At 38.6% G+C, this 27,507-nt stretch overlaps 1 protein-coding gene across 7 annotated transcripts in view; it reads left to right on the forward strand.

Moving 5' to 3' along the window:
- The window catches only part of auts2a (activator of transcription and developmental regulator AUTS2 a), a 1,241,941-nt gene that overhangs the window by 1,183,341 nt on the left and 31,093 nt on the right, over window positions 1-27,507 (forward strand). For 5 of the 7 annotated variants that reach the window (XM_051930723.1, XM_051930718.1, XM_051930721.1 and 2 more), the window contains 7 exons: window positions 1,641-2,148; window positions 18,053-18,333; window positions 19,204-19,445; window positions 23,091-23,135; window positions 25,335-25,430; window positions 26,112-26,183; window positions 27,047-27,076. In XM_051930723.1, the coding sequence (XP_051786683.1) occupies window positions 1,641-2,148; window positions 18,053-18,333; window positions 19,204-19,445; window positions 23,091-23,135; window positions 25,335-25,430; window positions 26,112-26,183; window positions 27,047-27,076 (1,274 nt within the window). The remainder of the gene's footprint in view (window positions 1-1,640; window positions 2,149-18,052; window positions 18,334-19,203; window positions 19,446-23,090; window positions 23,136-25,334; window positions 25,431-26,111; window positions 26,184-27,046; window positions 27,077-27,507) is intronic. The other 2 variants (XM_051930719.1, XM_051930722.1) reach the window with 2 other exon arrangements.

Consider the following 27,507-nt stretch of genomic DNA (forward strand, 5'->3'; position numbering starts at 1 on the left):
GTTAAACCCTACAAACTATCTTCTCTGGTTAGGGTGACCTGTGTTTGCATGTCACCTCTACCAGCTCAGGGAGGATAATATGAGAGAGAGTGGGAGCATCATCCTTCAGTGATACCTTGCCAGTGGCAGTGACTTATATTCTTGAGGCTGGAAACATCTTTGTAAGGGTTTCCTAATAGTGCCACAGTAGCTTAAGTCAGAGTAAACATCTATAAGATAGATGTTTAGTAACAGTAGAGTATTATCTGCACTAAACAATTTAAGCAGTAGGCGGTTCGTGGTCTAGTTTCCGGATTGGTAAGTTCTCTGTGGTTCTTAGGTGTTCACTGTTTTTCAGGATTAATAATTATTATGTTACTCACACCCACCAGTTTAGGATTTGCTATTTTCCTACTTTCTTGTATTCTAAAAGATGAGTTATTCATTGTCAATATAAATAAGGCAGAAACTTCACTTTGAAGTTAACTCTGTTGCTTTTAAAGGATAAATTCGGTATTTTTCAAGTCAAACTTATTTCTTCACAAATATGGTATATATGCATTTACCACGCAGAATTGTGTCCTAAAGTTAAGCGTTTTCTATAAATTTAAAAAATATTGTGCCTGCATTCTGCTTTACAATGCAGGTTAATAGGGCATGGAACACTACTGGAAAACAAAAGCCTAAAAACTTACCGATGAAGTGTCAATAGTTTTCATATAAGAGGACATGATTTCCATGTTTCCACCACATATATGTCACAACAAAAAGGATCTGGAAATAATCGTTTTATTGTGTACCGTTTTATTTTTCGTGTGGTAAGGATAGATTTTCTATTCAATTGTGGGAGTTCTCACATACATATGGAAGTAAATGAAAGTAAAACCAACCACATGGCACAAAAAGTTGACTGCGATTTGGTCAAAAGAAAATTGTGTCCCAATACCCCCCAGTCAAAAGATTATTGTGGAAGAAGACTAATGCTGAGATGGTGTGCACATGGGTCTTCTTTTAAAATAGTTGAAATTCATAATATTGGTGTTTTTTGTGCAAAGATGACATGTATAAGCTATTGCATAATACTGTATATGTGTAATTACCAGACATGGCTTGTCTTAGATTTATTCAGTAACTTTTTAACGATTGTCTGACAGAAAAGCTCCCAAACTTCTCTCTACATCTGATCAGGTTTTGGTTCCGCTATTGGTACTGCTATTTGGTGTATTATAATCATAAAAGAGCTGAAGAAATAGGTTTTGAATAACTATACTGAATGTCCCAGTTTATTAATATTTATATTTAGAATCAAAGCAAAGAATGAGGACAGGAAGCAGAGGGAATGTGTGAGAGTTATTTCAGAATTGAAAAGGAATATCTATCAGGGAAAAGGGGACCGTTTAAAGAAAGACTGGCAAAAACTCCAGTAAACTATAGGGTTATGGGTGGTCAATGCGAGTAAGGGCAATGTCACCGTCAGGAAGCAATGCGCTGATCAGGATGATACACCATTGGCTGCTCCATTAAGATCTTAGGTAGAAAAATGTGTAAAATGTATGGACTGTTATGAATTCTAATCAGTTTTTCTGAACCATGTGCATTTTTTCTATATAATTGCTCTTTTGTTTCTTTCTAATCCTTTTCTCTACTGTGTTTCATTTCAGTTAAACATTTTAATATCAATGCACTCACCACCAATGACAGCCAAGAAGCAAGAGGACTGGTGGTCTCCAAGGTGTCAGGTCTAGAGAGAAGCCAAGAGAAAAGCCCAGACACTTGCAGAGACCTAAGCATACTCAATCCTCCTGTGCCAAAGGAGACAATCCCACAAATCCAGCCCCGGGCCCATCCTCCGGTGGTGCCTCAGCCCCATCCCCTTCCCCCAAGCCCTGTCCAAGTTCGAACTACAGAGACTAGCTACCAGCCCCGGGCCCCTTCATCTCAATCTGAGTCTCAGTCTTCGGAGAAGCCTCAGTCAGCCTCTGTACAGCCTCTCGCCCAGCCACAGCTGCAGCCTCTACCTCCACCTTCACATCGACCTCAAGCTCAGCCACCATCTCCAGTCTGTCCACCTCAGCAAATTCCTCCACCCGTTCAGCCTCGTCCTCCATCACGCAGTCTTCTAAAGCCCTTGTCTGCATACAACGCTGGTGCCAGTGTCAACGGCATAAGGTTAGTGTCATCAATGAGGATGTTTGGAGGATTATTTCAAATATTCTGTTTTGTCTTTAGGGATGTTTTAACTTTCTGAAAATTAAATGTAATATCATTTTTTAATATACTTGAATAACAGTGTATTTTCTACACATCAAAACTTCTCTCAGCAATACCAGATTCACAAAGTAAATTAACTTATAACCCAGTAGAGTGTGTTAGCTTGTTGCCAAGTTATTGACCTCACATTAATAGTTTAGACTCTGTGTGCTTAATGCTGCTGTGATTGGCTTTGGCCTCTTGTGGCACATTGGCAGTAAGCATTTTATGGTGAGGTACCCTGGTACAACTTGAAAGCAGCTAGCATTCTGACATTTTGGTAATATGTGACTTTTTTTTTTTTTTAACCTTTTTATAAACTAGAAAAAGCTGGTGCATCACTTTGGTTTTATTTCTAGGAAAATAATTTCAGTGATATTTAAACACTTCTTTGAACAGATATTTGTCAAATTGTTAGGTAATAACAGTAGAGAACAAATACATGTCCAACTTATGACTTTCCTAAAACTGTATTTTTAGCAGGAAAGGCGCTACATAAATGTAAATTATAATTTGTAAATTATCGTTTGTAATACCATTTTGCATTTACTTATTTGGTAAAAGCAACTTACAAAATTTGAGGTACAATTGATTATAATTATTCTGTTTTTTCAATTGAAGCTCAGGTATGTCAAGTGACTTGCTCATGGTCACACAGTGTCAGTAGCAGGATTTGAACTTGCAACATCAGGGTTTGAAAGTTAAAGGCTTCACCACTACACATCACTGCACAACATGAATAAACTGAAAGAGCCATGTATTAAAAAGATAAATATATATTTGTCATTGTCGACTGTAAAGCATAAAACATAAACTGTGCATAAAAAACAAATATGTTTAAAAAACACAATCACAATAGGCTGTCCCCCTGACCCTGTATTAGAGTAATGGGGTTTGGAAAATAAATAAATAGTCTTATTTAGTCATGGCTGCTCTTGTAGCAGAGAAAGTGTCAGTGCTCTTCTTATTATAGTACACATTTTACAAGAAAGATATAAAAAAAAAACTCCATTGGATTCACCATACCCTAGATTTTCATTTTCCTTTAAGTTTTCAAGACGTTTACAACTGCAGCACTTTTAATAGTTCCTACAGAGAGAGGAATGATAGGTGAGTACATCACTGATCACCTGGGACTGAGCTGTAAACATTTGCATGCATAATTAATTAATTGGAATGTCGTAATTTTACAGTAAATGGGATTTCTTTTACTCTCACATAACAAAGCTACAGCAGACGTTTGTGCAGTGTGCAAAAGTAATTTTTGAAATTATAAGTCACCTATGTGTGTGAGCAGTCAGGAAGGCCATTTTGAGTGTGAGGTGTATGTTGCAGTAATGTCATTTCCACTCCTGTAAAGGGTAAATAGAGAAAGCTTCCTCTGGACTCATGAAAATGAGCACAATGTAGCACTGCAGTGCTCTTAACCCATCTACACCGATCTCATATTCTTGAAGCCATAGTAGGTCAGTATTAAAAATAGGAGAAGGAGGTTAAACGCACTCGGGTTCATGCCTAATTGTAAACCACCTTTGTCTCAGTGGGCAGTAGCAGTGGTGTAAGTTTCCATGACTCCAAGTGATGTCTGTTACACCCCCTGAGAATCAGTGGCTCATTAAATGTGCTCATTGGGACTTAAAGAACTGTTATGATGGGGTCTTTGCTCTGTACCCCGTACACCAGACACTCTTTTTCTTATTATATTTTGCTCTAGAACATATATCTATATGTGTTGTTGGGCAGTGCTGATCATGCTACAATGAAGAGTAATATGCTGAAAAACATATACTGTATATTCCCCTGTGCCGACTGTGCTACTATTGAGGCACAGATGTACATTAAAAACAAAAAAAACAGGTCAAAATTAGTAGGCTTGAAGCATTTTATGATGTTAATTATTGTAGCTACTTTCATACTGATTCAGTTGTTGAGTTATTGTCTTCAGATAATCACATCCTGACATACAGTATACCTATGAGTTATGTAGGAAAGGTACTGTATAATAATTAAGATTTCCTATTGTGCACCAAGCAGTTACACAAAGTACATGGTGCTGGCTGTTCCCACAGATATATGTTTGTACTTTGGACCTTTCAAACTGTGAATTTAACAGTTAAGCAGTCATGGACAAACCCAAACACAGCAGATTGCACATAGATGTTGCTGACACTCATAAACTAATGTACACTCTTTAGTTTCCATTGTGCCTTTTCTGACCCTGTATTGATAAGGTAAACGCAGATGATAACACGTGACCGTCCTGATGCCCTTGAATTATAAAAATATTCATAATGCTAGGCTCCAAGGTTTTGAGTCTGAACCATCAGTCAGACACAGCAGACAACATGCAGCTGTCGGTGATATACACGCACAGATGTATAATGGCTTCAGGGCTCCAGAGAAACAGACGTACATAACCAAATAATAATACAAAAGAATAAATAACTGTTAATGTCTGCCTTCAAGTAGCAGATTATGCTAGAATAGATGTGCACACATACAATACAAAACTAAAAACTGTAAATGTTGCCTTGGTGAGTTTTTTTTTACACAGCTAATAATCCCTGAAGATAAATTAGTAAAACTTAGCACAACCAAGAATGGCTTTAGGTCCAAATGCTGGGGATAGCTGACTTGGAGTAGGGCTAGGGAGTTGTTTGACATGTATATTAAGTCTACTATTACTAGCCCATGCTCCAGTCCTCTATAATAAAAAAGCTGCAAGCACCAGATAATTTAAAAGATGTACATGAGTAGTGATTGCAGAATTATTCCAGACCAAATGGCCTGTTAATTCAATTGAATTCAGTTGAATTTAGTTTTGTATTATACTATTGTACTATTTACTTATTGAACAGCTCACACATAAATAGCACTTTGTAGATTTCTCAACTAAGAGTTAAATTATTAAGCAATATATGTATATACTTCAAACACACAGCTGCCACCAAGTGCAAAGTAAATCAAAATGGATGTCAGTAAATATTATATCAGGTTGTGAACATGCGCTGATACAACGTTTTTCCATACCCACCACACGACGAACCACCTCGGGATTCCAAATTAGGACCCAAATGCACCTGTACAACAGGTAACACCTCAGCACAACACAAGTTCAAATGAAATGGAACAGTGTGAGGTTTTTTTTTTTTTTACAGTGGTTGGAGTGCCAATCCCACTACCAACCCCCAATTTTTTCCTTGTAAGTCGGGAGATCTGCTTGCAGGGCCGATGCAGGTTAACTTCATACCCAGAACAGCACAGCTGCAGGGTAAGGGCCTTGCTCAAGGGCCCAACTTGGATTCAAACTGGTATCCTTCCGATTGTCAGCCCAGATCATAGCTTCAGAGCCACCACTCCGCTCTAATTACATCAGCTTATGATATTTTCTAAACACCCATTAATACAGTAGAACCTCAATGCAAATTCAACTTTACATGAGCCGGTGGCTCAGTATAGAGACAAAATGGAAGTAAAAGAGTATGTCAGCTTAAATCCGCATAGTGTAGGTTGACATGTTTTTTTCTTGTTTTGTGCAAGAGGGGCTTCTTGTCCCATTTACCTGTCTCGGTCAATGCAGCATTGTCTCCCATACTTTTCTGCTTTCTGGTGACAGTACAAGAAAGAAGTAAACACCTGCCCTGCATGCTCACTCCCTCCTATCCGCACCAGTACGAGAAGAATACCATGTATTCTTGCTGTGATGCAGTCACTGTGGCTTGTGGTGGCATGAAAATGAGTAAGAGTTCTGCACTCTATCTCTTTCACACTCACTGCTGCGCATGAGGGTGCAAGAAAGAGAGAGAGCGCATGTGGAGTACTGTGCACTCTCTAGTGACAGGCATTGTGATTCACTTTACTGCATTGTTTTTCAACCATTGTGCCGCGGCCCAGTGATGCACCATTAGAGTTACACAGGTGTGATGTGGAAAAAATAATTTAACGCACCTGGGTCTGAACCTGAGAAGGACAAGCTCCTCAGGTGGTCGAGGTCTATCTGGAGAAGCTGGCATAAAAGCAGACACAGCACATAGAGCACTGCAGACACATCTCCTGGCTGCTAGAGTCTGCCTGCCTGGGTGTGTGGTCACCAGCGAACCTCACAGGGCTGGTGGCCAGTGGGCATATGAGTTGACTCTGAGTCAGAGAGTGGCAGGCAAAGGAACGAAGAAGGTTGGAGATGCCACCAAAGTGCTCACTAAGTGCTGTGTCTGCGAACGCTGCTCTCGGAGTTGGTCTTTTATCAGCTTCTCCTGTTGTCCCACCGCATCAGATACAGTAGTTGAGCACATGGATGAGATTTAATGGGTTTGTGGTTAGTAGAACAGTTGTGTGCCTTGAGATGTTTTTGGTTACAAAAAGTGTGCCACCTTAGAAAAAATTTTGGAAACATTGCTTTACTAATTCGATTCTTTTAAACTACCCATTTAAAGTGAATCAATTCATTTACAGGCTCTGGGACAAATTACAAATATGTAACTAAATAGTTCATATACCTACCTACCTGGCAAATGTTAAATTACATGTTAAACACAGGGGGGCATATGAATAGGGAAAAATACATAACTAAAACAAAAAAATATAGTCAATTTTAAAATTCAGTTTAGGTTCACATGGTCTCCCTGTACTGAACAAATCTCTTCACTGATTGCAGTACTTTAGTTTTGTGATTTGCCTTATAATTTGCTAAGCGTCTGAGAATCACAGGTATGTTTCAGCTCAGGGATCAAATGAACAAGAATCAAGTAACATGTTCATGGGCGATGATTCAGTTTGAGCATCAAATGAATGAGTGTCGTGTATCTCGTTCGCAAGTAACAATCCATTTTCCAACTCGAAAGAATTAGTGAACAATTTCTGCTGAGTTCAATCAATGAGCCATATAAATTCTGCACTATGGTCCATATAGAAAATATAAAGCTGAAATTAGAAATATATTTTATAAGTTTCAGCTTTGTGTGACTGTAATTTGATTTGTTGAATGTACAACGGGATATTAACATTATGTTTATATATTCTGTTTAAATCAATTCTAATAATCAATTGTTAAAATAAAAGTTCATTCATTTTAATATGAATATACTCCATGTTGGTTTGTTGCTAGTGACTTGTATGATGAACGAGAGAATCATCAGAAAGCTAGTAATGATTCTGTTAGAAGGAGAAAGAATCATAAGTGAATAAGAATCGTGACAATCCTGAATCAAACTGGCAGTACTCGCATGTGTGTTTCAACCATCTACCTTTTAAGCAAAACATGCGGACATGCGCCATACCGCTAGTGCTGTCCTCCACTGAATGGATTTGCTTGTGCCTGCAAATTGATTTATATGACTCACTGAAAAGATTAATTCAAAAAGTGTGAATAATTTGTGAATCATGGCTCATTAGCACTCACTCAGTCTCATCCACATCGGAGGTCGAAGAAGAATAAGTAAGACATATTTCTCTGTGTATTCTGATGGTGTCTCACTCAACCTGCCATGCTCTGTTGAAAGAACAAGTGTTATGCGCCTGCATGGTAGCATGTGAAAGCCCTAGACTTTGTCCTCTCTTGTTCTCACTATCTGAGCACATATGTTTACTCTTACTTTTCTCAATGTGTTTATATTCTTTGTTTTTGAATTATATTAGATAATTGTCATTTTTGTAATATAAAAATGTTCTAAATCTGGCAGTAAACTGAAAGAAGGAGCTGTTTCTCTCTTGACTCTAGCTTCCTGCATGGAGAGTTGCCCACTCAATGCTGCACACACACACACACACATTATATATAATATATATATAAATAAATATACATACTGTACATATTAATAGATGTAAGTTAAACTATGTTTGCTGTTGTTTAGTTCAATAGAACCTTATTTATACCCAGGAAGAAACTTGCCTTTTTACAGAAGCTCTTTAAATAAATAATAATAAATACGAATGTAAATAAACTCTTTAGTCTGAACACACACTGGAATGACTATTTAGCAGATAACCAAAAAGAAAGAAAAGAAAACCTCTGACTTGGCTGTCACAATCACAGTAAAGCATTCTATTGCTATAAAGGAGCACCAGTAGTGTTTCCTGACACACTGAATAAGTCATTGGCTGAAAGCACTCAGTGTTAATGTGCCAGGAAAGGATGTGCATCATTGTTCATAATGGCACTCATTTTTGTGTCTTAATTCTCTCCTTTGTTACTACCTTCAGGGGGATCAAGAGGGTGTCCTATAACAAAGCTTGCCCTTTTAATTAGCCTGTTGATTTGGTAGGCCTGTCTTGAAGAGATGTTACCAGACCAGTGCACCACAGAGTAGAAAACTGCACTGGCAATCAGAGTTATAGAAGATGTAAAGGATGTCACATCCCACATTAAAGGAACACAGTCTTCTAAGGAAAAAGAGCCTGCTCTGCCATGTCGTATACAGTTCATCTGTGTTCCATGACCTGTCCAATGTGTCATTACTTTGGAGCCCCAGGTACTTATTATAGTGGACCTTCTCTACATCCACTTTCTGAATAGTGACCAGACATAGAGGTTGTTTGGTCCAGCAAAAGTCAATAACTAGTTCCTTGGTGTTGCTGATGTTAAGATGCAAAGAATTCTCTTTGCACTAAGAAACAAACTTCTCCACCTGACTCTTATACTGTGTCTCATCCCATTTATCAATAAACCCTATAAATGCAGAATCATCTGAGAATTTCTGCAAGTGACATGACCTGGTGTGACATTTATCGTTAGAGGTGTACAGAGTGAAGAGAAAAGGAGACAGGACTGTTCCTTGTGGAGCTGCAGTGTTGCTCACACCCATATCAGACAGACAGTCCATTATCCAGGACACCACAGGCTTATTCACCTGCATATCTCTAAGCTTACTCCTTTACAGGGATAGCTGGATGGTATTGAAGGCAATTTAAATTTAAAGGGCAACGTAAGCAGTTGTCTAAGGACATTTTACTATTTGCAAGTCTCTGCCATTAACAGCATTCCTAGAGAAAGTAAGCTTGTGGGATTTCTGATTTGTTTATAACAGACAGATTCCAAGTTTTTATGACTTAGGCCAACTAGCCATGCTCCCATTACTGTGCTTTCTGTACTATAAGTTGTAATCAAAAATAATTCTCATGTGTATGAAATTGCCTCATTAAAAAAATCAATTGGATTACTTTGTTGTATTAGCTAAAAAGTGACCCATTTACTTAGTAGTAGTTAAGACAGCATGCCTAATTCCTAAAAGTTCTCAATGGATAGTACATATCGGCAATCAACAATAGAAATGTTGCTGCCGGAATCAAATAAGGCTTCTACCTTGTAGCCATTTACTATGACCTCACCTTTATGAGCCAAAGCCAGGGGGTTTGAAAGCGCACACAACCCATCCATCTCTCTCCACTTACATTCCGCCTCGCCTCCGAGCGAGGACCGCGCACGCGGAATCGGGGACTCCGATGCAAACTCCGGTTTATGTCGAGAGGGCAGTGTAAGAGGGACATAATCTCTACGGCTTCTACTTAAGGACCGTTCAGCCCTCTCAAATTGTGAGGCTGCCCTAGATGTTTCTATGAGCTCAATGAGCTCGTTTACGTTTGCAAATTCTCCCCTGACCGGCTGGGTGAAATGCTCTGGCAGGCTATTTATGAATAAAAAACAGGCCACTTTTTTCACTACCTGGAAGGTGGTACATTCAGCGGGCCTTAACCAGCCTGCCACCTCTTCCCAGAGAATGTCGAGCTGTTCTTGGGTAGGCCGTTCAGGGTTAAACCTCCAGTTTTTTATTTTCTTCACCTGCTGGTCTGGGGAACGTCCACCTTCCTCTGGGACCTTAGCCCCGGTGGGATGGACAACTCTCTCCTCCGAGAGAGCATAATAAGTCCCCATCGTATCCCCCATAGAGACCAGCCCACGTCTGTGTTTCCCAACGACACTCTCCCTATTCAATTTAGGTGACCCAGAGCTAGACAAAGGGAGCGGAGTCTGCACCGGTTCTTTCCGAAACCCGAGACACACTCCCCACCCAAAAGCTCGGCCCAGGTACTCTCCCACCTGGACATGAGTCAGGTCCGGTCCCGTTCTCTTCAGGGATTCCTCCATCCTGCCGACTACGCCACTGTCAGAAAAACGACCAAAAGACATCAAGAAGGTTTGGGGCAGTCACCCATTTAATCGATTACGGCTGCAAAAAGTATCGATAAACAGAGACATGTTCATTCAACCGAGTCCAAAACAGAACTGATCTCCAGGTAGCAAGATGGCAGCTTTAAAGGCCAGTAGTGGAAGTGATGTCATCCCGACCGGAACCAGAAGTGACATCAGTGGCTGCCCCAGAGCTGGGTGGGATTTCCCTAGAATGGTCTGCAAAAGATCGAGAGGGAAAATTAGTGCACTCCGCCCCCCCCCTGGTCTGGCATGGAACTACCTGTATTTAAGCCCTTTAGCTGTCTCCTAAACACACGTGTGTCACTATATATATATATATATATATATATATATATATATATATATATATATATAATCCATCCATCATAATATATATATACCATGCAGCTTTGTCAGGATACAGTAAAACCAAGACAGCTGCTGTCCAAATTATAGCTGGAACCAAGTCTAAGTTTTGTACAGCATGAGAGTTAAGCTCTTTAAACGCCTCAGTATCCCACATTGCCAATTGCATCCAACTCTTAGGCAGTAGCTTTGGAGTTACATTCATAGGCATACGGCATCGCTTAGCAAGGAGCTGTTTCTCATTTCATTATTCATGCCATGGTACACAACAGCCTTTCCAGTGATCTCTTTGGTTTAAGCATTCTACATTCTAGAACTTTTGTAAAGCTTCACTGTGCTAATTCTGCAAATTCCACTGGCTGCCTGGATTCAGAATCTCAGTAGTGAACAATTAAAGGACAGCTGGAGGAGACAGTCAGAGCAAATGAGTCGTCAGGATTAGTATCCAAGTGTCTGACTCCTGTCTCTCAGGACAAAAAGATTCACCACCATGCCAAGCAGCCTGCTATGTACTGACGGTATGACTAGAGTTCAGTGCAAAAAAGACCATTTGGGACTCCTTATTCCTTTGGTAGAGCTGAGCACTACTGTGAAGGCTGTCGCTGTGCTGTCATTCATTACTTTTGTTGCTAAATGCTGTCATGAATGAAGAAATAATTTCAAATGAGTTTTTCATCTGTTCACGGTAAAAAAAAAAAAAAAAACAGGTGGTCACAATTCAAAATACAGTTCAGTTTATGGCCTCTCATATCCTCAGTGTTAGCAGTAGGGAGCAGGAACCTTCTTTGTACTGCATGTCCTCTTTGACCTGAGGCATCATTCCTATGTTTTAGTCACATATTTTTGCTTATGATGCAAAGCCCATACCCAGAGTGGACTACTTCATAACTACTTTAGTCATGGTACATGTATATTTTGCTGCAACAAGCTAAGGTGCAGAAGACCACACAATTGTGGTGTAGAGATGCAACACAAATGTGTAAGTTTCATGCTGCTGCTATACCAAACGCAAAGCCAAACTGTCATCCTGTAGGTCAATGCATCACTTCAAATGGGACATCTTTGTAGAAAACTAAACAACACGAAACCAGTTTGACATTTTGTATAGCCTACAATTAGGAAAGCTTTCACACAAAGAAAGTCATCATTTAGTAGCTCTGATTTAGTACATGACCTGAATGTTGTAGCATTTTCTACTCAGTTTGTTAACCTGGAAGAACAGTGCATTATTTGGTAAGAATAATTTAACACTACATAATGATTTTTTTTATTTTATGGGAAAGATTCAATGTCTTTTGAGTATTGTGTATTATTACTTTATTGTCCATGTGGAGAAAGATTTATTTCTCATTGATAACCACTGTGAAAAATGTAATATATTGCAGGAATGATTTATTTTCACCTGCTAACGACTTTGCTGTCTAATGAAAACGATTTATTATTTTGTGAGAATGATCTCTCTTGTTTTGTGCAAATGAGGTGCTGTATTTTCCTCAGGAGACATTGAGCCATTCCAGTGATATCATATATCATTCCACTTGTGACATGAAGTCATCCCTATGAAATAATAAATTAAAGTATGTCTCTCTGAGATACTAAATTGCTTCCACATAGCATTAATTTATTTCCATAACATAATTTTTCCTTCAAAATAATAAATGCTCTCTATGATATAGTGATTTATTCTTACAAAATTATCTTGCTCAGTAGACACTGAATTGCTCCCATGAAATAAATCATTCCAACTGGGACTCTAAATCTCTGCCATCTAATAATAAATTGTTTTATAGTAAATTTCACTGATAATAAATTACTCTTTTGAATGATGGAAAATCTGATGAAAACGATTTTATATTTCAGGAAAACAATTTTGTGTCCCAAGAGAAATGGTTTAGTTATGGAAATCATCTGTTTCACAAGAGGAAAAAGTATTATTTTTATGTTAGATTTAGGGTCTAGTCATTTTTCCACTATCTGAGAACTGCTTAATTTGGAGTAGGATCATGAGAAAGGATGGGTCTGCCAAGTCCAGTGCTGGTTGCCTTTATACATCAAACTAGCTGTGCTTCCCATCTAAGATGGGTTGAAATTTAAGTAATCAACAGAGACCTCAGTATTAACATTTGCAGTGCACCACACTACCCATTTGTCTCTGTTATCTGTCATTTGGTATGGGGTGTGTAAGAGCAGTGTTAATGTTTATGGTGCACCATCTAGTGGAAGGACAAATACAGCGGCGGAGAAATATAGGTTTGTTCATATGGAAAAAGACAATTAGGTTATAATTATTACAATAGCTTTATTAACTCAATAGCTTTATTAACTTTATTAACTGAAAAGAATGTCACAGTGGTACAGTACACTTGGGTACAATCTCATGACTTCTCAAATTGCCGGCTTTGCGTACTCACAACTGTAAACAACTATAAAAAGTGAATTTCGAGAATGCTCATTTAATGTTTTTTAGATGTTATTTTAAACCAAAATACCATTTTCAACAGTAGGTAATTTGCAGTAAACAGGAATGGGTGTGACTAACAGTAAATAAGTTGCTCCTGTGTGTGACATATAAAGAAGATACAGTATTTGCTCAGCGTACCCAAGTGCCCTTTATAACGGTGTCTTACCATATTGGGGATACACTGTTCGTAAAATAAAGTAATGAATCCTATAATATCTTACCCTGTGCAACCAATCTATTTTAGTCTAAAACAAACAATGTGTGCCATTCATTGTAAGTACCCACTTCCAGTTAACAGGCACTAGCTAACGAACAAAGCGATACCCTTCTCTGCATCCGTGAGAATTCAATCTCCATTAGTTTGACTAAAAACCTTTATTTCCCAAATGGACTTAATATCTTATTGACAGAAAAAACTGGGAGTAGTAAGAGCAAACTATTAATAATATACCATCTGTAATATGAGCAGCCCTGTTTTCCTTTTCATATTCATAGTATAAACTGAATATTAACATTAAACACTGAATTATAGCATATCACTATACTTTTTAATGGTCTTGTACCTGTTTGATTTGAGTGGCTGTTTTCACATTCAGTCTGTACCAGTCTCTGTACTATGGTTAACTAAGTTCATAATCCCTATTTAGACGTTGTTACCCAATGAGCACAATAATGGTTAAATGTGTTATTGCTGAGCAAAACATCGGCTTTTTTAAGCTTGAAGAGGATGCCTGGATACTTGACGCAAGTGCACATTATAAATGTCATCTACCACACAATTTAAGAAATTGATCCCTTATAATGTATTGCATGTTACCAACAATTTGCTGCATCTACAGACAACAAAGTGAACACTCACTTTGCCAAAATACCGAGTATTTACATTATTCTATAGTAAATATTATCACAACATTAGAAATATTTTCCTGATTGTTGGGTAGGACAGTGCAAAGGAAGGCAGCACAGTATCGACCTTTGCATATGAGCAGCTGCTGCCTTCTGGGAATGATGTATTGTTTCAATAAACATTTCTTATTCATACAGTATAGATACTTCAAAGTAATACAAATTGTTGCCTTGAAATAATCAATATTTAATGAGAGATGCTAAATGATTACTTTGAAATAATACAAGATCTGTCTTCATGAAATCAGCCCATTAAGCATTTTGTTCTCATGACACGGGTAATCAGTTCATTTTTCAGAACTAATAAATAATCCTTCGAGACTTTTTTCCTCCAATTTGCTCATTTAACTGATAACTGTTATTTTCATAAGATAAGAAGATTTAAAATATTGAATGGCAAAAACACTAAGGTAGCACATTCTAAATTAATTTAATATGTATATCGTTTTTAATTATTATTGATTATTGACTTGCACTCTTTAGTCTTGCATTCTGATATTAGCTCTAAGCACCTAGAACATGGACTGAATGAAGTGAAATGGATGGAAACATAAATATTTCTGAGATATTCATTAATAGGAAGCATCAAAACAGTGATGACTTCCTGCAAAGAATTTACTAGCATATAATTTTACTTGAAGTAAAGCAAGATTTAAGTAATTCAGTAGAACTATTATTCTTTTAAGACAACATATTTTTATATAGAATATCTTTTTTTATCTCAGCGGATCAGACTCTTGAAACAATAAACTCTTTAAATGTTTAATTGTCAATCTTTTAATCATAATATAGAGTATCCTAGAAAAAGTATACCCTAAATATACTGAATTCAAAACATCGCCAATACCTTTTGAGAGGAAAAGGCTAGAGAGGGCATGAAGGTTTTGGGGCACCAAGGCAGAATCCCTACTTAATTAACTGAAGGTTCCTTTGATGAGGAAATACATAAACAAAAAAATGGATGGACCAATGGTCCTTTAAATATTCGTTATCTTAGCCTGTCTGCTAGTAGATCTGTCCTTCAGGGGATCAGGGTCTAAAATGAAAGCAGAATTACGTGTGCTCCTTGGTTTATATAGGGAAAAGGGCAGAAGTAACATCAGTGTTCTCCGGTAAAGTCATCTCCACACTAGGAGAAACAGCATACTGTAGAAGTGATGAGTAACTAAATTTTAGCATCATCCTTCACTGACTTTGCTACCTGCTCAAAGTCAAAAAGTTGCTCCTGTGGCTTACGTGTGTGAGAACTTATTTTATGAAAAAGACTCCAAGCTATTATTAAGTTCTGTTCATAGTACAGCATTTACATGTGTTGCCTCACCCCACTTGTAGCAAGCAAGAAATGCTTTTTTTGTACAGTATCATGAGAACCTTAGATTAGGAGGTGCCAATTAAAATAATAGACTTCTTCAATGTACACCAGTGATCACACTAGTCAGAAAAGACAACTGTATCCAAACACACAGCAGATGTGTGATCCTCAGGTCCCCAAATTAAATATTTCTTCACAGCATATCCAGACAAATTACTAATATATGTGAAGACAAGATGGTGCGTAATTCCAGAAATGTAGACCCAAGTCTAGTTCAGCAGATTCAGTGACCAAATGCCATTCTAGATCTCTATAGAGATACAGTAGTTACTACAAGATAATCTGGGGTGCTGGGCCTTCTATATATCAACAGTACACAGGTGTAGAGAGTACTGGCAAGCTTCTGTCCTCTCCTAGATATCTGTGAAAGTACTCATCCATGAGTTGTACCAAATAATAACAACTTACTCTAATAATTATTTTGTCTGCTCCAAAGGATAAGGTATGAGCTGAAGTCTCAGTTCCAGTACTCAGCTTAAACTTTCCCAAAGGTATAATACCTGTTATTGGAAAATATCTTCTGGTACCACCATCCCATATTGCTAATCCAAGGTTACTGTGCCCATATTCAAAACCACTTTGATAGAAGAACAAACCTGAGTTCTTGTAGCATTCCTGCCTAGGCCACATACACACTTGCTGCCTTGTCACTATGAACATACTTTGACCGCTGACGGTAAAACCAAGAATGAACTCCGTCCTACTTAGATGCTCTGAGCTCATTTCTACCATTCCAAAAAAACAGCTTGGAATAACTTCCTGTTTCATGCCATCTTGAGTCATTGAATGAAGTTCCAACACTTCTTTGATGCATTCTAAGTCTTTCTCCATGACTTTGCCCAAAATCATTCCATGTACTGTATAATTTTTTTATGTCCACTGTCAAAGTGATTGCTTTTATGATGTGCCATTACTTTCCTGCTACATTGATATTCCCTTTTACCTTGACAGTTTCCTTTATCATTGTTGTCAACCAATAATTTCTACAGATGTTGCCATGAGAGGCACCAATGATAGCTATTTGTAGTTGACTCTACTAACAAGATCTTGAAGATTGTCTTTTCAGCCTACTTGCCTCTGAGATATGGGAGACTGAACTTATATAGGTTTTTCCACGCTATTCTTATTATCTGTTTTGGTATCTTGGATTTTGCCCATATACTGTGCCCTCAGGTTGGCACATGCTGTTTAAGGGGTACTGTCCCCCTTCCATACATTTTCAATTCAGTTTATTTTTTGTGTGATGTTGTCTACATATGTTTGAATTGTTAAGTCAAATCAGATTTATTTATAAAAGCACATTCAAAACAACAGATGTTGAGCCAAAGTGCTGTACAAAGGGGTAATAAAATTAACACAATAAAAACAATAGTATAAGAACAGATTAGTAAAATGATCAGTAAACACCTTCTCCCACACCCATACACACAGTGAACGGTGGAAGAGAAGAAGTGGGTCTTAAGCCAAATTTTAAAAACCTCGATAGAGGAAGAAGACCTGATGTGGAGAGGCAGATCATTCCAAAACCTAAGAGCAACAACTGAGAAAGCTCTGTCTCCCCTAGACTTCAGCCAAGATCTTGGAACTATGAGGAGTAGTTGTCCAGATGACCTCAGTACCAAGTGGGGATGAAGGAGGTCGCAGATGTATTTTGGAGTGACACCATGCAAGGCTTTAAAAACAAACAACAAAATTTTATAATCAGTACGAAATCTCACTGGTAGCCAGGGGAGAGATACTAGTACAGGAGAAATGTGATCCTTTCCTCTAGTAGCAGTTAAAAATCGAGCTGCTGCATTTTGATCCAGCTGAAAGCGCAACAGAGCAGATTTGGCCAATCCCACATTTAAGGTGTTACAATAGTCTAGCCGAGATGTGATAAAAGCATGAACGACTGCTTCCAAGTCCTTCTGTGAGAGAGAAGACTTTAGTTTTGAGATTTGTCTCAGTTGGTAAAAACTGGACTTTACTACAGTAGAAATTTGTTTATCAAACTTTGTTTATCAAGTTTAGTAAACTTCAAAGTTATGAGTATAATCAGTAAAGATTCATCTCAGAGAAAGCATTTTAATAAAACTGCTAAAGGAATGTGTGATGCAGCATTATGAAATTAGTAGAATAAGAAGTTATAAATTACATCTATAACAATTTATGTAGCTTTATTTTTTGAGATTTTCATTTTTGGGCACACTCTTTTTATTGATTATTTTTTAAGGCATTAAGCTGCAAAAAACTCTTTTAAAGTATGTCTAGATTTTTTACCGTTCTAAGGTCCTGAATCATAACTGCAAAAAAAATAATCAGTTAAAAAAAGTATCTACCAGATTCCAACTTGTTGCCATTTTTGATTGTGCTTTTTCTTCCTAGCTACAAGAATTTCCTGCTGGTCATTTTAATAAAGTTGAGTGATTATAGTCGTGTGTGTCTCCCACCCAGAGTGTTGCCAGGCTAGGCTAAGGCTTCCTTAGACCCTGTAATAGTTTATAAAATGGATAAATGAATGTATTGGGTTCCTTGGTGTGTTTTGTGGTTCTTGAATATCATTTTCAAAGGTCAGTATTCTAATTGGACTTTTCTTCTTTGCCACCAACAGCAGCAGCAGCAGTAGAAGCAGTACACCAGGAAAACCTCTTCCAGCATCACACCTACACCATCATCTCCCTACCCCTCCCGCTCCTCCTCCTCCCCCTACAGCCTTCCCCCTGTCACTTCCACACCAGACCACCCCTCATAGCTTCCCCCCCACCCTACAACCGTCACCACACCCTCCACCCCCCAATATGTTTGCGCCGCCAGCGGCCTTACCACCACCACCTCCACTAACGTCAAACACCCTTCCAGTTCCTGGACACCCAGCAGGGAGCACCTATTCAGGTATGCTGTTGTTTTCAAAATTTTTTTTGACTTTTTAATTTCAGAGATAGTCTTACTAATAATCATTGTTACATATACTGTATAATGATTTCAGCAATGCTAAAATTAGTTCTCTGGAACAGAAAGGATGCAAAAAGTAATTTTACAACTTTAGTGTCATTGAGGCTCAGTATATTGTGGCTGTAGCTTCTGAAAAACAATTATCTTGATGTTTATTTCACGCTAGCATATGGAAGTGAACGTTGGACAGTTTCGAAGCAAAATGATGGTAAACTCGAAGTTTTGAGTAGAAAATCAAAATATTGTGGAAGGACCAAGTTACAAATGAGGAAGCTTTGTGAAAAGCCTAAATAAGAGGACAACAATCAGGAAACAGCAACAGCAGCTGCAATCTATAGGGCATGTTGCAGGGTTAAGAGAGTCTTAAACTTCTTGCAGTGACAGAAAAAAAGGAAAGTGAAGACATGGTCAACAGCACATGACATTCTTGAGTTACATCACAGGATGGTCAGACAAAAGTTTTAAGAAGAATATTAGAACTTTTCAGAACAAAGACAGAAGGAAGACAATGATCACCCACATCGCAACACATGGCATATAATCATGATGATGATACAAATAGAATTGTCATGATAAATTCCGTAAAAAGTATTTTTTAAGAATTTTTGGAGTTTTTCTTGATTGCACTTTTCTTAACTGAATGGCCTTCATGTTATTTTATCAGTCTTTCTATTAGTTTTTGGTCAATCTGTTCGTGTCTCTGTTGTGTATCTCTTTGTTTAGGTTATATTTGTGTATATTTTACAGTGTGGATAATTTGACTCTGCTTTTGTTTCTTCTAATAAAAAATGTTTTCTTCTAATTCTCCAGAGCAAGACCTGCTGCGCCAGGAACTGAATACACGTTTTTTGGCTTCGCAGAGTGCAGACCGTGGCGCCTCTCTGGGGCCTCCGCCCTACCTGAGAACAGAATTCCACCAGCATCAACATCAGCACCAGCACACGCATCAGCATACACACCAGCACACCTTCACGCCGTTCCCCCACGCCATCCCGCCTTCGGCTATCATGCCCACGCCTGCACCTCCTATGGTGCGTACCCCAGGCAGAAATGTGAGGATAAGTAGAACACAACTTTGTTTGGTGTCACCTGGGAGTGTCCTTTACAAATATCAGTGCATGTGTCAGTCACGGTTCTGTGTTTTGGGCTTATATGACTCCTGAGAAGCTAGGTGCCTGCCTGTGGACCAGAAGAGTGATTGTCCCTCTTGGTCTATTTGAGCCTCAGCAATGTTGCTGAGACATCACTTTGTACCACTGAAGCCCAATTACAATGTGAATGCTGAGAAATATGACAACAAAGGATGGAGGCATACTCCTTTTACTGAGGCAGTGTTGCTTTCACCTGAACACTAAAACCACTTGTCAGGATGCTTAGGCTTAAACTACTGTAATCCCACTATCCTAGCTTCAGTTTGGCCATGAATTACAAGCCAGAACTGTGCACTGCCTTGCTCCATTTGTGTGTTGAACTGTTGAACTGTTTTTGCATTGTGGAGGTGACACAGGTGTTGGTAAATGTTAACATTTGTATGTGATGAAGGTGTACCCGCAGGCCTAGTTAATTTCTTTATGAATTTCACAACATAAGAGTTGTCTTCTCTGTTCCTGGAAGGATACAGTTCCTGCAACCTTTCATTACTCACACTTTTAATTAGAATCTCTTTTACACCTTTAATCATATTCTTACTTTGATATGTGTTTCAATTCCATATTTCTTTACAGTTAGCAAAGCATCTTTGAGGACTGGTGTGTCAGTAGGTGACCTGACCTCCCCATACTACCCCACTAACTCATTTCCTTCTGTGGTGCTTTGCAAATGAAGTATAACTGCACTGCTCATTTTTGTGTAGGTCTTCTGCAAAGGACTGGTAGAGGAATGAGGGGTTGCGCTAAGAAAAATAAAAAAAAATTCCAAGACATACTTTCTGTCTTGGGCACTTTGCTGTCCAGGATGGGCTCATACTTCCTATGACCCTAACCTGGCAAACGCAGGAGCAGGAAGTGGCCAAAACTGCAGTGAACATGCATATCGCTTTCACACACTAGACTATGCAGTTTGTCATCAAGAGCTAATTAGAGGTTGCTGTTTTAATTTTGCCAATATAATAATGAAAAGACAGCTTATTCCCGAAGGGAAGAGACAGGTGAAAAATGATAATTTATGAGCTCTTTAAGGGGAATCCATCATGTGCACCTGTGTTTGCTTATTGAAAAACTGCAGCCTTGTAACAAGCAAAAGATAAACAAAAGGAATGGCATCTCCTCAAGTACTCTGAGAATACTAAATACAATTATGGGGCAGCAGAAAGACACCTGTTTTTACTTAACAACTTAGATCAGCAAATTGCGGCATGCGAAACAAATCCAACCATTGGAATGTTTTAATCCAGTCCTCCCTTGATTCAGTAATGCACATAATTACTCCACTGTGATCCCTCTTAAAGGCATACGACAGCAGTGTAGCATGTATCTCACATCATTCAGCAGGAGAAAATCCAAAGTCATGTCTCATTTCTAAATGTCATAAAATAGTACAAATGGTCTCTCCAAGATCGGGGGGGGGGGGGGGGTTTGGATAGCCACAACTGGAGCAACCAGTAAAGATTTCAAGTAGCATTGCTTCATAGCAGGCCTTAATGCCAGGCCTCTGAGGTGCCTTTTAAATTTAGGAATGTCTGATGTTTGGTAGGTTTGCACAGACTTATTAGACTCATAATTGTTTTGTTTAAATGAAGGCTTGAGGCTTTTATAAAGTTTCTACTTTTGAAATACTCCCGCTAGTAAAATGTAGAATATATATTTAGAGGTTGGTCTTAGGGCAGGATTTTATCTGATTAAAAAAAATAAAAAGCAAAAATCGAAACCTTCTGAAATGTCACAATAGCAGTGAACAGCTGCATTTCGAAACAGTTGTCTGGAAGTAGCCGCAATAAAGTCTGCTTTATTGCTTTATTATGTTGAGAGACCAAAGATGTTTTTAATATGTCAAACATTGTTTGCTAAGCTGTTTGGCGGTGCTTCTTTTTTTGTCAGAATCATTTATTGTATAGGATAGGAGGTGGTGAGGGAACAAACACTCAGCAATAGGTAAAAAGAGTACAGCCCTCTCATTTTAAGCCCTTTTAGCTGTTTTATGTCTAATCTGGTCGATGGGCATGGTATACAGTATATTGCGTGTATGTTTGTTTGCAAATGTATGTAATGTCCGTGAGAGTAATTCAAGTTCACGTACGAGTTCATTCAGAATGAACACAGTTATTTAATGGATGAATATCACATTGCCACTTTTCTGGAATCATTTCTTGAACAGGATTCCGGTTTTAAGGATCACTCATTCTTCAGGAATGTATTCACCTGACTAATTTGCCATTTCTTCCAGGGTAGGTCTTTAGTTTGATGCTAAATTAAGTGGGTTTGATGATGAATGAATGTATGGACATATATGCCTAATTCATCCATCCATCCATCCATTGTCCAACCCGCTGAATCCGAACACAGGGTCACGGGGGTCTGCTGGAGCCAATCCCAGCCAACACAGGGCACAAAGCAGGAACCAATCCCGGGCAGGGTGCCAACCCACCGCAGGACACACACAAACACACCCACACACCAAGCACACACTAGGGCCAATTTAGAATCGCCAATCCACCTAACCTGCATGTCTTTGGACTGTGGGAGGAAACCGGAGCGCCCGGAGGAAACCCACGCAGACACGGGGAGAACATGCAAACTCCACGCAGGTCCCCAGATCTCCCATCTGCGAGGCAGCAGCGCTATCCACTGCGCCACCGTGCCGCCCTGCCTAATTCATGTTGTCTTTAATTGTAATATCAGTTTTAAAAAAAAGAACATTACAGTCAAACAATTAAAGGTACCATCCATTCATCTCCCAGATTCACTACAAGGAGCCTACTCTGACAAAAACGAGTGCAAGGCTGAAATACAAAATGACATGTCAGTCTATTACAGAGAACTCTCATGCACACAGCTACACTCACTACCGTGAGGTCATTTGACTTAACCTGGACATATTTGGGATGTAGGAGGAGACTGGTGTACATGAAGAAAATCCAAACATACAAATAATATGTAGACTCCATGTACACCGTGATCATACTGGGAAAAGGTCTGTGTGGAGCAACGGGACAGCAAAACTAACCACCAAAAGACTTCATACACAATACATAGTACTCTATTTTTTCCCCACACACATGGAAGGCATACAGAAAAACAAGAAATATGAATTGGCAAAGAGTTTGGAGCAGGTTAATAGAGCATATGTACTAAAAATCTGTAATCACAATAGCCCTTTTGGACTGATGCAGTGAACAACTATTTTAATTGGCCATTGGCTCTTTGCGGATGGATATTCTGTATATAAGTTTTAAGATATATGAGCATTTTGTGACTTAATTGGAAAGGTGGAAACCACAGGGCAACCATTGTGTAGTATGTCTGACTAAGACCAGCACTTTTATTAAGCTTGGACTCTCGAGAAGATTAAAGTTGTGTGACACAACCGGGCTTGATGGAGTCCTGTGGTAACCATAGTATTTGTATTTCACATAAGCATTGTTCTGTTAAAAAGGATGGCTTAAACTCCTGGGGGATTTCTGTATATTGAATGCTGAGAGTTTGATGTCTTGTTTAATGGATTTGTAATTCTGTTTCCCTTCTGTTACTTTTATTTTACAGTTTGACAAATACCCAACAAAAGTGGATCCCTTCTACAGACACAGTGTGAGTTTGTTTCTAAATTTGTGTAACTTGAAGTGTTTTGAATCCTTTCCTACTGCTAATAATGCATTCTTCTACTATATAAGTAGTCATTATTTTTTTCATTGTATATAGCAGCTTTCACAGAGAACAGCATCAAGAAAGTGTACAATAATAGTTTGAAGTCAAGCAATTCTCATTCTGAGAAACACTATTTTGCTTCTTAATAAAACAAGCTTTCACAAAGTGTCATGTTGGTTAGCACTGCAGCCTCACAGCTCGAGGATCCCAAGTTGAAATCCCGGCACATCCCCTGTGAAAGCTGCACATTCTCCCCTTGTTCACCTGGATTTTCTCAGGGTAATATGGTTGCTTCCTTGTCTCAAAGCTATGCTGCTGACACTAAATTGATATGTTGGGAGGAGTGTGCCCAGCAATGAATTGGCACGATTGTCAACATTTGTTCCCTTCATTGTACCTAATGCTGCTGGAATAAGATGCAGAGCCTCATGACTATGTATTGGGATCACCAGGTTTGGAATCCATATTTAAGAAGGTGTATTATAGTTTTCTAATAATTCCAAGTATTTCTAGTGTTAAAACAAGATTATTGGTGGTAGTAATTGACCTACACATAATTTCAGAATAAATCTTGAATTCTTCATTCATTATTACAAACAGGATGGATGAGCTTGTTGGGCTGAATGGCCTTTTCTCGTCCCAGTTTTTCTAATGTTCTAATTAGAAGCATTATCAAATATAATATCCATCCATCCATCCATTTTCCAACCCGCTGAAACCGAATACAGGGTCATAGGAATATAATATACAGTATGGAATACTTGATAAAAGAGTAGATTAAAGTTTGTTAAAACCCAGAATAATACTTAAACTTGACATGCAAAAAATGTCCCTGTTATTAAAAACTTAATGTGAATGCGGTTGGAGTCAACTGACTCCAAAAATCAGTACGGTATCGTCATCTTTGGAAAAAGTCTTATACCTAATGTCCAACGAGAGAAAGGGCCAAAAATGACAGCTAACAGAGAAAGTTGTTGATCTGGTAATATTGTAACTGCAAAGAGCATCCTGCTCCTTGGCCTCAATTACATTTCTGCTGAGAGTTTTTCAGAAAAATATTTCCTGTGATTTGAAGTGTATCTTTCAAGAAGTGGCTATAAGAGATACCTGGATCAATATGCCATTAGCTACACAGACGAGGTCACCTCTCATTTGTAAACTTTCTTACAGATATACTGTAAATGAGGTTTTACTTAAAAGGGAGAGAAATATCCTATTTGATCATCTTCGATAACCATACTGCTTTTCCTGTCTTTTACCGGTCCAGGACAAAGCTGTCGAGTTCTGATGTTAGTGCTTGCCTTTGGTACTGAACTAGGTAGGGGTTAGAGTTCATACTTAGAATTGTGAAATAAAAAAAGAAAGTCAATTCAAAGCTATACGGTAGGAAGAGGTGGAGACAGGAGAGAAAATTCAATTTCTTTACCTTTTTTCTGTTCTTGCCATTTTTTATTGCCTTCTCCTGCCTTGAAACCTGATATATTGTGCCTGGCAACGCCGCATAGCTTAAAAGTAGCAATCAGAAATTACAGACGCTTTTCGAGGCCTAATTGCCATTCATTTGTAATCAGCTCTATTTTAGGTTAATAGCTAGTTATTTTCAATATTGCTGTTAAATGCCAGCACACTTTGAGACAATACCTGTTTAAATACATTTGCATCACAGATCTAAAAGCTTTTACTATATGGAATTGTAAATTAGACACAAAAAATGTTTGATTTGAATAATGAGCTGTCACAGAAGAATGCAGGGCAAATGATTATTGTAATTTTCCTAAATAGTTATTCATTACATGTAGATGTTTTGTTTGATTAAGCTGAACATTGTGGCAACTAAACTGAGCTTGCTCTTTTTTATTTTAAACACACCTAAGGGTCCCTGCTTCCTGAAAGCTAGCTAGCCCATCTTTTGGGGGGGGGGGGCACAGGAATTTTCATTTTTTATTAATCAGCCTACTTGTCATCCCTGTACTTGGGTTGGCTCTCAAACTATTTATAGCTTTTCCTGTCATGTCTGTCAAGGTTTTTTTTTTTCCCCTTAATAAGCAAATGAAGGAGAAAAGCTGAGCTCTATATCTGTGCCTCCCTTCCCAATCAGTCACACATTATCTTTTTTTTTTTTTTTCTTCGGTTTTCCTCCAGTTGTTCCACTCTTATCCTCCAGCTGTATCTGGAATTCCTCCCATGATACCACCAACTGGACCTTTTGGCTCACTGCAGGGAGCGTTTCAACCCAAGGTAAATGTTTCCTCCATGTTTATGTGGTGTAATGAGACATGCAGAATGTTTTAAACCCGTTGCAGTGGCAGTCTCCTCAGAAAGCCTTTTAACCTGAAGTAGTTTAAAGGTGGCAGTAAGACATGACGGCTTCACCCTGCCACCCTGTTGTGTGATATCTTTACCTGGTCCTGTCCCAAATATTAATTTAAAGAGTGACCAATTAAACGGAGCATTCATGGCTTTCTTGTTATATTAGCATCCTTAGGTTTAGTACTTAAAATCTGAATTTCTGTAGAACCAACAGTAGAAGAAATTGCATTTTTCGCTACAAAATGTAACAGTAGAGGAGTCTGACATATCCACAAGTTTTCTATACAACAGTTCCAGTTCTCTTATGATCACAGTATTAATTACGTTTCTGTCTGAAATGCCTCTGTCTTTCCTTGCATTGCAATTTTGATTGAACTTTCACCTAATAACCCTACACAGTGGAGAGCCCCCACAGTGGGGACCAGTAGAGATACCACTACCATCTGAGTTAAAAGTAACATCAGCTGGTAGTTGCAGGTCAGTAAAGCTTCTGACATGTAGGAGACATTTGCTGCATTGTAGTGTTTTCTGTAAATAAATGTGTACAACCTGGACCATAATTATGTCACCCTTTAATCTCAATTCTGAAAAGTGTTGTTGTATTTGCAGACTTCTAATCCCCTTGATGTGGGATCACGGCCTGGAGCAGTGCCTCATACTCTTTTACAGAAGGACCCCCGGGTAAATATGTGCATTTCATCTTTTTTTGGTCTAGTTGAAGATCTTAGACAGTAGGATGAGCACATACTGTATATATGAGCTATAAGGAAAGACAAGAACGAAAAACCATGATATTTCCCTTTTCTTAGTCACCAAGTACTAAAGTAAGTTTAATTTGATTTTGTGACTTTGCCTTGCATTGGCCAGCCTTAGCTTGCAGGCTTCCTACAGCAGCCCATTAAGTTAAGGAGCACAAGGTGGTTTCCTTTTCCAGTGATGAGTAAGTGAAGTTGTGTAGCACTGTTCAGCTTCCTTAAATTCTGAAGAACTTGAGGTGAATCATCCTCCATCATGATTCTTTCATTGTGCAAATCTTTAAATTTGATGCTCTGAATGGCCCTACTGACCCATGACTGGAGCGTGCTGACTTTATATTCAAGTTTCTGTTATGTCCTCCCCAAGTCTATTTCTTTTTCCATTGGGGTGTTCCATCCACATCCCTGATCTGTGACTCGTCCCATCCAAGGTTGTTCCCCACCCTGCACCCAATGTTGTAGGTATACATTCTGTTCCCTGACTTTCTATTACAATAAATGTGTCTAAAAAATAATGGATTGTCAAGTTTGCAATCCCATAGCATAAGGAAAATGCATGGCTCACAGTTTCGTCAATCTTGCTTAACTTCTTGTCAGAGCTGACGCATGGCAGGTCATAAAAGCCAAGAAACTTTATAAATAAAAACTAATTATTCCTGAGGAATGCTTCATTTGAAAGTAAAATCTTAACATTTTCATTTAGGCAATAATGAAGCAATATGTGTTTGTTAATGAGAGGCTTTGTTTGAGTGACAGGCGTGTAACAGAGCTGTCATTTTTTCTTTCCAGCTGACGGATCCGTTCCGACCCATATTGAGGGTAAGAATTGCTTTTCTCCCAATATACTCTGTGCTGGGCTCCCAGGGGAAGAGCAAGGCAGACTAATTAGAATGTGATTGTGCCTTACAGGTGACAACTTGTGTTCGGTTTCAAAAGCATTTAAAACCTCAATTAGTGTATAAGCACGTCAGGCATGTTATTTATTTATGTTTACTCTCAAAGGCAAAGAAGCTAGCACCTGTGCAATAAAAGATACAAGTGGAGTGCAGAATCTAATTCACACCATAGTGCAAAATGCAAAGCAGCACAACATAATAAAAGCACTAGGGGCTTATTGGTTCATCCAATGTATCTATCTTCTTTTAGTTATTTGAGGATACTGTATGGTCATTTTCATCCTGCCATTCATTTTCTGCACTTATTCACACCTTGGTCATGGGGGTGGCAATCTAAGCAATAATGCCCAGACA

Source organism: Erpetoichthys calabaricus, chromosome 8 (assembly GCF_900747795.2).
Source record: "Erpetoichthys calabaricus chromosome 8, fErpCal1.3, whole genome shotgun sequence".
Taxonomy (NCBI): Eukaryota; Metazoa; Chordata; class Cladistia; order Polypteriformes; family Polypteridae; genus Erpetoichthys; species Erpetoichthys calabaricus.